The following is a 12,011-nucleotide window of genomic DNA, read 5'->3' as shown; positions in this document are numbered from 1 at the left end:
GCTGATAAATTAACACAACAACGTCTCCCTGTGTAGAAGCACCTGCGTTCCTTGACTTCACTTTGACCCCCAGGGAATGTTTGCTCTAGTCTTGTATTTATTCTTAGCCTTCAGGAAGCATGCTATCCCTAACTAGATCAACTGTGAGATGTTACTTGCTTTTCCTTATAGAGGAACAGACAGACCTGAAACTATTATGTTTTTAATTATTTAACTAGGCAAGTCAGTTAAGAACACATTTTTATTTACAATGACGGCTTACACCGGCCAAACCCGGATGACACTGGGCCAATTATGAGCCGCCCTTTTGACACCAGCTCGTCGAACATCTCATTCCAAAATCATGGGCATTATTATGGAGTTGGTCCCCCCTTTCCTGCTATAACAGCCTCCACTCTTCTGGGAAGGCCTTCCACTAGATGCTGGAACATTGCTGCAGGGACGATTAGGCGATTAGGCCTGGCTCGCAGTCAGCTTTACAATTCATTCCAAAGGTATTCGATGGGGTTGAGGTCAGGGCTCTGTGCAGGCCAGTCATGTTCTTCCACACCGATCGCAACAAATCATTTCTGTATGGACCTCACTTAGGGCATGGGAGCACAGTCATCCTGAAACAGGAAAGGGCCTTCCCCAAACTGTTGCCACAAAGTTGGAAGCACAGAATCGGCTTAAAGGTCAATTTATGCTGTAGCATTAAGATTTCCTTCACTGGAAATCAGGGGCCATGAAACCATGAAAAACAGCCCCAGACCATTATTCCTACTCCACCAAACTCTACAGTTGGCACTATGTATTGGGGCAGGTAACGTTCTCCTGACATCCGCCAAACCCAGATTCGTCCGTCGAACTGCCAGATGGGGAGGCGTGATTCATCACTCCAGAGAACTTGTTTCCAGCAAACGCTTGGTATTGGGCATGAGGATCTTAGGCTTTTGTGCGGATGCTCGGCCATGGAAATCCATTTCATGAAGTTCCTGAAGATAAGTTATTGTTGCTTCCAGAGCAGTGGATGCTGCTAAGGGTAGGACGGCTCATAATAATGGCTGGAATGGAGTAAATGGAATGGTATCAGAAACATGTTTTCATACCATTCCATTCACTCCATTCCAGCCAAATGACACCGTTCCAGCCATTATTATGAGCCGTCCTCTCCTCAGCAGCCTCCACTGTTCCAGAGGCAGGTTGGAACTCGTAATGAGTGTTGCAACCGTGTTGCAACCATTTCTATGCGCTTCAGTACACGGCAGTCCCATTCTGTGAGTTTGTGTGACCTACCTCGCGGCTGAGCTGTTTTTGCTCCTAGTGGACATTCCATTTCACAATAAGAGAAATGATAGCATGGCAGAAATTTTATGAACTGACTTATTGGAAAGGTGGCATCCTATGATGGTGACACATTGAAAGTCACTGAGCTCTTCAGTATGGCCATTCTACTGCCAATGTTTGTATTTGGAGATTGCATGGCTGTGTGCTCGATTGTATACACCTGTCAGAAACAGGTGTGGCTGAAATAGCCAAATCCACTAATTTGAAGAGGTGTCCACATACTTTTGTGTATATATATAGTGTATGTACAGTGTGTATCAGCATCCATAAGTTGCCCTGGGTCTTAATTAAGTGTGATTATTATTTGGTCACAATATGTTTGGATAGTCGGGATAAGCAATTAGGGTTAGGGTTATGGTTAAGATACGGGTTAAGGGTTAGATACTGTATGTGGTTAGGGTTAGTAGATAGTTAGTTGAAATGTTACTAGTCTGTAGAGTTTCTACAGGTAGACTATCCAAATAAAGCGTTACCTATTATTTTGTATGTAAATAAATACTCTGATGATCAGGTTATGATCTTCAGTTTGTGTCTAATTAGAGTTATTAGGTAGTTACACAGATGGTTCCAGTGATAATAAAAACAACAATTTTGAATTCCCTTCGCAACAACAGCCAGTTCAGCACCTGGACAGCGGCCGGACTGAGCTGCTCCTGGCAGTCTAATTTTGGTCACGCATGATGTTTGAGTGATTTGCACTGTAGTGAGACTTGACAAAACAGAAGGACAACATTTATTATGCAGTATGCTAACTTTTTTCTCTCTCTGGCTCAGTATTATATTCTCAAAAACAAAAGTGGCATTCGAACACTGATAAGGCAAAAGGTTCAGATACTTTTTGATCTTGCAATCCATCAAACAAAATAGCCTAATAACATCTCAAGCCTGACTCTTTTGAGTTGTTGTTTATCACTGAGAATGCAGCCAAAAGCACGGCCAACTGTACTGCATTAAGCGCAAGGTAAAGTTCCCATTATCCGTAATTAAGTCAGCGATGAGGAGCTGCGGGAGACCTGTCCGATAAAAACGACAGCCATGACCCGGATATCTTGTTCTATTAACAGCAGTGGTCCGCTATACGGATAACCATGCTAGCTTCACCCTCATGTCGGTGCTAGCAAGCTAGCAAGCAGACTAGGTAGTGCTAAGTATTAACAGCCAATCCAGTAGGGGCCGGAAACTACAGTGAGCTTTGATTGGTCAATAGCAAGGAGTATGCAACAAAAGTTCAGCTTTCCTCTTTGGTCCCGCCCAGTTCACACACCCTCGCCCATGCTTGCATTGCCCAACAGTCCCCCGCCCACTTCACTTCCCTTCATTGAAAACGAATGGGGCTCCGTTGTTTAATCGAACCCAACGTGTTAGTTCGACTTATGCCATAAGGGTCACTGTGCGCTATTTATGCATAAAAACTTCAGAGACTAAAGCTTACTACAAGCTCTATGCAGCTGCAAGATTCAAAGTCTTGCAATGTCGTCACAAAAGGGTTGTCACAAAAGGGGCAGCTCCTTGTAAAACGCTCAGGCATTCAAAGTACTATTTTACTACCTGAAATTGAGACATGCCGTATCAGTCCTTCCGCAGCCCGGGGGGCAGTGTTGCTGCTTGGTTCCTTGATCTGATTTATAGGCTATTCATCAAATACACTGAGGGTACAAAACATTATGCTCTTTCCATTACATATACTGACCAGGTGAATCCAGGTGAAAGCTATGATCCCTTATTGATGTCACTTGTTAAATCCACTTCAATCAGTGTAGATGAAGGGGAGGAGTCAGGTTAAAGAAGGATTTTGAGACATGTGTGCCATTCAGATGGTGAGACAAAATATTTAAGTGCCTTTGAACGGGGTATGGTAGTAGGTGCCAGGTGCACCGGTTTGTGTCAAGAACTGCAATGATGCTGGGTTTTTCACGCTTCCCTGTGTGTATCAAGAATGGTCCACCACCTAAAAGACATCCAGCCAACTTGACACAACTGTGGAAAGCATTGGATCAACATGGGCCAGCATCCCTGTGGAACGCTTTGACACCTTGTAGACTACATGCTCTGACGAATTGAGCCTGTTCTGAGGGCAAAGCGAGGAGGTGCAACTTAATATCAGAAAGGTGTTCCTAATGTTTTGAACGCTCAGTGTATATTCTCAGTGACTGTTCAAACAGTAAACCAAACAACAAGAATCCACCCAAAAAGGTATTTTGTTTAGAAGTAATAACTAGTGATTACAGGCTATTGTGAAATGGTAGAACCTGATGTAGCCAACTAGCTAGCCATATGTTTTTTTCTCTGTCACCAAAACATTATGACTTTCTATTTTTAGCTGATATGGGATTGAATACACAAACAGCATATCAAACAGGGATAATGTTTTAAGTTACACCGGCAAGGTATATCTTTTAAATCATAAATCTGATTATTTCACATGGAGATGTGGGAAGCTAAAAAGGTTAGCTAGCTTGCTATGTTTTTAGCCAGGTTAAAGCCAGCTAGCCAGGCTGCCAGCTAGCTAATATTAGCAAGGGAAGGTGACTCTTCCATGCTTCCACAAAATGAAAAGACAAAACTAGAAAAAACTTTGCTTGCGCACGGGCACACATAGATCAGCGGAGTGAAGCTTGTACAACAGAACAATGACCCAGATGTTTCAATGGATGTATATATATATCTGAAGCATCAAACTGGTATTTCCACTCACCACCAAGTATGGTGATGAGAGGAAGCCCAGTGGCCGGCAGTAGGAGAAGATTGATGCGAGATGGATTTTGCCTGACATTCTGCTAATTTTCTCATTGATGGAACAATGCAACTCAAAACAGTTTTCTGTTCCCAAAACTAGAATATGTTACAAACAGAGTGGACTAAGTTTAGCAGACTTTACCCTTTGCCAAAGTTTCTAAAAATTGCATTGTTTAGAAGGAGTGCAAGGGTGAATTGAGTTATTGCACACGCGCACTTCACAGAGCAGGCGTTCCCTAACTGAAATATGCAAATAGATGCTAGAACGCGGCAAAATAGGATCTCGTTAACTCGTGCTTGGCTCTGCCCACCTCCTTGCTTGTTCTACTATGATTAATTTGCTCCCATTAGAAACGACATGCTGTGGTCTATCTTGGGTTAGTTATAAAACTCTTTGCTCATACCCACTGGACACACACTGGTTCAATCAATGTTGTTTGCACATCATTTCAATTTTAAACCAATGTGGAATAGATGTTGAATTGACGTCTGTTCCTAGTGGGTAGTAACCTTAAATGTGCCTCAGACAGCCAATGTGACACGTTCAAATTAACTTTATTCCCCAAGCAACCGAAGTTCAGAGTTTATTTTTTCATTTGCAGATGAAATTGAGGACTGGGCCATCTGTGTAGGCTATTTATTGCCTTCAAAGGCATCATTCACATAGGGTACACAGGGGCACATGCCCCCTCAGATGGTGTCCTTTAATACAACTTTCTTTTTTTTCTTTTTTCTTTTTTGTAATGCTAAATACTACTTGCCACTTCAATACTAGAAGCCATTTCAGGCTATCAAGTTAGAGTAGCTAGCTTGTCTAACTATCTTAGCTGGCATGCCTGCTGGCAAGGTTGGTAGACTTTAGAAAATCAATCAATAACTAAATGTACTGAATAAGAATCACATTCCTTTCAATATTTTACCCAGATTTTAGCAGAGATATAGAGAAGCATATTTTGTTCCTTAAAAAAAGAACCACTAGTCAGGAGGATCCAGACAGCTCAGGAGGTATGCTTAGATATGCAGAAAAATATACATATTTTTTTTTTGTTAGAAAGCATAATTATTATGGATCTAGATTGCAGGAAAACGCTGTTTCAGGTGTTTGAAAAAAAAAAATTCTCAAAAGTATGGATTGGGGCCTATCCCCCATCTGGACCACTCACCAGCCATCCTCATGTTTTGTACCCCTCAGATTTTTGGGGTGCATGACGCCCCTGATTGCATTTTCTCTTTTGCATTAGGCTACCATAAACAAATCTTAAATGGCACAATCAAACCAAATGAAAACTGCAACAACTACATGTAGTTTGCAAATTGCAATAGCCTATCGTGAAATAGCGTGTGACTGGTCAGCATCAGATAATATCCCTTTCTCTCTGTCATTATTTTTTTCTACTTTCAACACACAACCTACAAAGACTTGCACTGTATGCTGAGGGAGAGCGAAGGAAAATATGTTTATTCGGGGGGCGCTCTCTCGCCAGAAGAGGGCATTCCGATTCTTCCTGACAAAGTTGCCGTGATACATGCAGACGTGATGTTAACTACTCAAACGTTTACACTTATGCGCTTCTGGAATTGAGGAGAGAATAGGGGTGAAAGGGGGAATGCTCATCCTGCATGATTTTGGTTTGCTTACCGAGTAAAACTACCACAGACCCTTCGAATTCTCCTGTGATCAGGGTAAGCTTCTTTCGGGGGGAATGTGAATTCCCTGTCAGTCTTACTATAAACATTTTGACTCGCTTTTTACTGGGGAAATCTGCTGATATTCACACAGCCTCTTGGGGAAATCGTTGTTTGTGCATCATGCCATAATGGATGGATGGAGGGTGATGAGAACGTTTCGACTGGAATCTTTAAACTTTGCTATCACGCTTATTTTGGATTGTGATATATGACTTGGATGTGGCATCGTTTCTCAGACGCGCTGTTAATATTGGACACCACGATTTTACGCGGGAATTATGTGCATGGATATGGTACAAAACTAGATCGGGAGACATGTTCCATGGTGAAACTACATGCTTGACACACGGATACCCATCTGACTCGCTTATATTCCGGGGGCAGCGACGGGCAGGTGCGCGTTGGAATCGGCGGCTGCGCGAAGCGACTGGGGTCCTGGACTAGAACCGTACCGTCTGATGAGAGCGCGTGTCATGCGGACTCAGCTGTCGCGCGCTGTAAGGCTTTAAAACCTGTGGACAGGAGCTGACAGATAAGCTGATATGTGTAAGTATATGTGCCTGTAAATGTATCATATCTGCTCCATGTAGTGGAAACGAGAGTAAGGTAAGCTGCGTCTTTTCCCTCAAATTCGCTCCCAACATGCCAGCAGACTTACTGTGTCTGAGTGCATAAAGATCTAGTATGTTCAGATAAAAATTGTGTATTGCAACTATGAGATTTCCCAAAGCATTGTTATTTTGTATCTGTTATTAAACTCGTTCAGCACGCTCTTGTCCCTATGAATTTAGTCTGGATATGCCAAAAAGAGTCGCAGAGCTGCAATGTGGTTATTTTTTTATTTTACTGTTGTACTACAGGCGATGAATGCCTGTGTGAGATTAACAATTGGACACATATCAAATACGCCAATATGCCGTTCAAGCTTTGCCAGAGATTGCATCTGAATAACTGTTCGGTTAACAAAAATCTCTATAGTCTAATGCATCCGTTCGTTAGCTATATGGTTTGGAGCATCATATTTCTTCTTACCTGGTTTATGAAGCAAATTCGGATCATTGACTGGGACTGGAATGCTAATTATGGCATATGTTGGATGCAAGTCAACTTTACAAAGCGTGGTCCTGCATAATTATCGAAAGCCCATTCATGGTTATGTTTTCTTCATTTCGTGATCTAGAAGTGTCAGTGGTATGTCCAACATTAACTGAGAACAGACCATTTGAGTTTCATGAGTAGATTACATCCAGATTAATTACGCAGATACATTGTGCTAATAAGATCGATTCATATTTTATTTTGCTATATCATAAATCAGAAGGCTAGCGGTGTGTGCACCTGCTCCTTGTTTAGCCTTGAAGACAGTCTGTTATGCGCTCTCTTGCTGTTTGGTCATTGAGAGATGATTGTGGATCATTTTTGTTATTTGACCTAGCATCTACAAGGGGCTTGATGAATGCAATTTGGAGCACGAACAGCCTGCAAATTTCAGCATTAAATAGTGTGAGCATGTTCGCTCAAGTGTGTGTGTGTGTGTGTGTGTAGGTGCGTGCTCGCGTGCGTGTGTGATGAGGGGCAAGCCTACGGATGTGGTTAGATTTTTTAATAGCTTCCCCCCTGGTGTTTGAAATCATCAGTGTGTTTTTGTTAGCAGTTCATTTATCCACAGCCATTATTGAACTCTTACACAGATGGCCAAATGCACTGGCTATGCTGTGCCATTATTTTTTAAGGTGGTATGATTTATCAGGCTACTGCACTGCATCGATACATTGTTTACCAGGGACATTATGCACCACAAAAATCTGAGGGGGCACGAATTACGTTAGGATGACTGGGGGGTGGTCTGGAAAAGGGCTACATTTGAGAATTTTGACATTTAAAAACAACCTTAAACAGATTTTTCCTGCAATCTAGAGCCATACTCATTATGTTTAAATCTATGTAAAAAAAAATATGTGTAATTTTCTGCATATCTAATCATACCTCTTGATTTGTCTGTATACTGACTGGTGGTTCTTAAAAAAAAAAAAAATAAGACTTCTCTGCATCCCTGCTAAAATCTTGGTAGAAGATTTAAAGGAATGTGAGTCTTATTCAGTAGGCCTATATTTAGTTATTGCTTGCTTTTCTAAAGTATACGAACCTTGCCAGCAGGCATGCCAGCTAAGATAGTTAGACAAACTAGCTACTCTAACTTGATTGATAGCCTGACATGGCTTCTTGGTAGCTAGTTATGAGATTGGGATATTGGGAACTTATCTAGGCTAGCTAAAGCCAACTTCATGAAATTGCTAGGTGGCTAGTACTATTAAAAAAACAATAACAAATCTGAGGGGCACGTGCCCCTGTGCCCCCTATGGACATGACGTCGCTGTTGTTTAATGCAAAATTGGTCTGAAATAACTAACTTTAGGCTACTGTAACGATAGCTTGAGCACTTGAATTGCTTATGACCATCATGCAGGGTGGATTGCATTAATTGTGCTCTTGGCGCACAGATCCCTTTAACGGGATCATTTTCGTAAACATCCGCTGAATTGCAGAGCGCCAAATTCCCCAAAAATTACTAAAAATATTTAATTTCATGAAATCACAAGTGCAATATACCAAAACACAGCTTAGCTTGTTGTTAATCCACCTGTCGTGTCAGATTTTGAAAATATGCTTTACAGCGAAAGCAATCCAAGTGTTTGTGAGTTTATCGATCACTAGACAAAACATTACGAACAGCTAGCAGCAATGTAGATTGGTCACGAAAGTCAGAAAAGCAATACAATTAATCGCTTACCTTTGATGATCTTCGGATGTTTGCACTCACCAGACTCCCAGTTACACAATAAATGTTCCTTTTGTTCAATAAAGATTATTTTTATATCCAAAAACCTCCATTTGGTTGGCACGTTATGTTCAGAAATCCACAGGCTCGAGCGGCATGAAGGGCAGACGAAAATTCCAAATAGTATCCGTAAAGTTCGTAGAAACGTGTCAAACGTTTTTTATAATCAATCCTCAGGTTGTTTTTAACATAAATAATCGATAATATTTCAACCGGACGGTAAACTATTCAATAAAAGAGATAAAGAAAATGTTGAGCTACAACTTTCAGGTCTGTTATACTCACAGACAATATTTTGAGTGTTTTCTATCTTAATCTGTCAATTATATGCATATTCTAGCATCTGGGCCTGAGAAATAGGCAGCTTACATTGGGAACGTTATTTTTCCAAACATAAAAATTCTGCCCCCAAGCTTTTAATGCAAAATTGGTCTGAAATAACTAATTCTGCAACAAAAAAAATCACACATGAATAAGGATAAATATGACTATTTATTATTTAGTCACAGTTTTGCAACAGCCTTTAGGCTATATACGGTAGCCATAGCTTGAGCCCTTGAATTGCTTATGACCATCATGCAGGGTGGATTGCATTAATTGTGCTTTTTCTCTCTTCCTTAGGTAACAAGCAAAACTACTCACTTGTATTCCAACGCACCTTTGTCATCCATAAACTTTGGTCTTGTAATCACATTACCGTTGTTGATTACTTAAAAATTGCTCCCTCAGTCATCTCACTGACCATTGGCAGTTAAACCCCTGACTCCTCTGATGCCATTTGTTAGCTGCATCATGTGGCGCATGACGCAGGGCTTCATGGCCCATAAACTGATGAGGTACGCACACTGCCATGCACTGCAATGTGGTCTTGTTTCTGCAAATACAAAGCCCACAAGCCATATAGCAATATGAGCTTCTGTGCCAACAGGTTGAATGGAAAAGACTATGTGCCCAAAATAGTTTTAATCCACATTAGTCATCATTGCCTCAGCACCAACTTATATATATTTTTTTGTAACAGTGATTTACTTCAGAAAGTTTTCATACCCATTGATTTATTCCATATTTTGTTACATCCTGAATTCAAAATGTATTAAATAGATTTTGTTCTCACCTATCTACCCCATAATGACAAAGTGAAAACATGTTTTTTGAAATTTTTGCAAATGTATTGAAAATTAAATACAGAAATATCTCATTTACATACCAGTCAAAGGTTTGGAAGCTTTATTTTGACTATTTTCTAACTTGTAGAATAATAGTGAGGACCTCAAAACTGTGAAATAACACATATGGAATCATGTTGTAACCTAAAAAGTGTTAAACAAATCAAAATATATTTTATATTTGAGATTCTTCAAAGTAGCCACCCTTTGCCTTGATGACAGCTTTGCACACTCTATGCATTCTTTCAACCAGCTTCATGAGGAATGCTTTTCCAACATTATTGAAGGAGTTCCCACATATGCTGAGCACTTGTTGGCTGCTTTTCCTTCGCTCTGCGGTCCAACTCATCCCAGACCATCTCAATTGGGTTGAGGTCGGGTGATTGTGGAGGCCAGATCATCTGATGCAGCACTCCATCACTCTCCTTAGTCAAATAGCCCTCACGCTGCCTGGGGGTGTGTTTTGGGTCATTATCCTGTTGAAAAACAATTAATAGTCCCACTAAGCGCAAACCAGATGGGATTTCGTATCGCTGCAGATTGCTGTGGTAGCCATGCTAGTTAAGTGTACCTTGAATTCTAAATAAATCACAGACACTGTCACCAGCAAAGCACCCCCACACCATCACACCTCCTCCTCCATGCTTCACGGTGTGAACAACACATGTAGAGATCATTCATCACCTACTCTGCGTCTCACAAACACACAGCATTTGGAACCAAAAATCTCAAATTTGGACTCATCAGACCAAAGGACAGATTTCCAATGGTCTAATATCCATTGCTCGTGTTTCTTGGCCCAATCAGGTCTCTTCTTATTGGTGTCCTTTAGTAGTGGTTTCTTTGCAGCAATTTGACTATGAAGGCCTGATTCACACAGTCTCCTCTGAACAGTTGATGTTGAGATGTGTATGTTACTTGAACTCTGTGAAGCATTTATTTGGGCTGCAATTTCTGAGGTTCAGTTAACTCTAATAACGACTTACCCTCTGCAGCAGAGGTAACTCTGGGTCTTCTTTTCCTATGGCAGTCCTCATGAGAGCCAGTTTCGGCATAGCGCTTGATGGTTTTTGTGACTGCAATTTTCCAAACTGAATGACCTTCATGTCTTAAAGTAATGATGGGCTGTCGTTTCTCTTTGCTTATTTGAGCTTTTCTTGCCATAATATGGACTTGGTCTTTTACCAAATAGGGCTATCTTCTGTATACCACCCCTACCTTGTCACGTCACAACTGATTGGCTCAAAAGCATTAAGGAAAGAAATTCCACAAATGTGACCGACCGCATTAATTCGGTCTTATGTAGCAAAATTTGAAATTGTGTTTTTTACATTGGATAAAAGCAGGGATACAGAGCTTTTATATCATACACTGCATTTGAGGAACAATTGGAAAGTAATTCTGCTTTGAAAGTTGATTAACTTGTAACCTCACTTTTGAGAAAATGGTATTTGAATGTTTTGGTACCTACAGGAGAGCTAATCTTTGTCTACTGTACAGTACACCCATTCAGCATCGTACACACCTTCTTAAGCTTTAGCTTCACCAATCTCTTTAAGGGTTGATCCGACCGTTCTCTCCTAACAGCAGTCAAGCACCCAAGGTAACTGGCTAACAGTTGTTGCAGTGACATTCTATTGAAATGGATACTTGCATACTGTAGTTTTTTGCTAAGACAGCTAGCTAAACAATAAACCATAATCTCAACTCATGACATTTCTACCCTGCATGAATCTGCAGGTAGCTAACCAACCGGGTTCAATGTTAGCTAGCTAACATTAGGCTATAACTAGCCAAGCAAATGACTGAGATACTTATAATAAGATCATACACGTACCGTTAGATAGCGAGCCAACCGTACACTTTAACTTGAAATGAAAATGACTATTTGAAATGTGTTATATCTGAAAATGCAGCTAGCAAGATTCTTATCCGTATACATCATGGTTGGATGCTTCTCCCTGCCATGGTTGCCCTTAGTTTAAAGATTTAACCCGGAGCCAGTTGTTTTCGCCATCTCCTTGGCTATCATTATATTATTCGACTGATTTCAAAACTCGGTCCTCCAAAAACTATAGAGCAACACTTATGTAGTTCTACTAAGCAATATAGGTTTTTAAAAGCTGCGTTAGACATGATTACCTACACATACTAACCAGCTCAAATAGATAGAAGTGTGCTATATGGCAGACCAATCCGAACTCTTCTCAGCATTGTCAGCCCACTCATTATCTCAGCCAATCATGCCTAGCGAG

At 40.9% G+C, this 12,011-nt stretch overlaps 1 protein-coding gene across 1 annotated transcript in view; it reads left to right on the top strand.

Moving 5' to 3' along the window:
* Window positions 1–5,482: 5,482 nt before the first annotated feature.
* The window catches only part of LOC139543931 (leucine-rich repeat transmembrane neuronal protein 4-like), a 126,347-nt gene continuing 119,818 nt past the window's right edge, over window positions 5,483–12,011 (top strand). Inside the window, exon 1 of the mRNA XM_071350487.1 lies at window positions 5,483–6,297. Within this exon, the coding sequence (XP_071206588.1) occupies window positions 6,294–6,297 (4 nt within the window). The 5' untranslated portion in view covers window positions 5,483–6,293. The remainder of the gene's footprint in view (window positions 6,298–12,011) is intronic.

The sequence above is a fragment of the Salvelinus alpinus genome, chromosome 18 (genome assembly GCF_045679555.1).
Source record: "Salvelinus alpinus chromosome 18, SLU_Salpinus.1, whole genome shotgun sequence".
NCBI lineage: Eukaryota > Metazoa > Chordata > Actinopteri > Salmoniformes > Salmonidae > Salvelinus > Salvelinus alpinus.
This window is presented reverse-complemented; position numbering and strand designations above follow the sequence as displayed.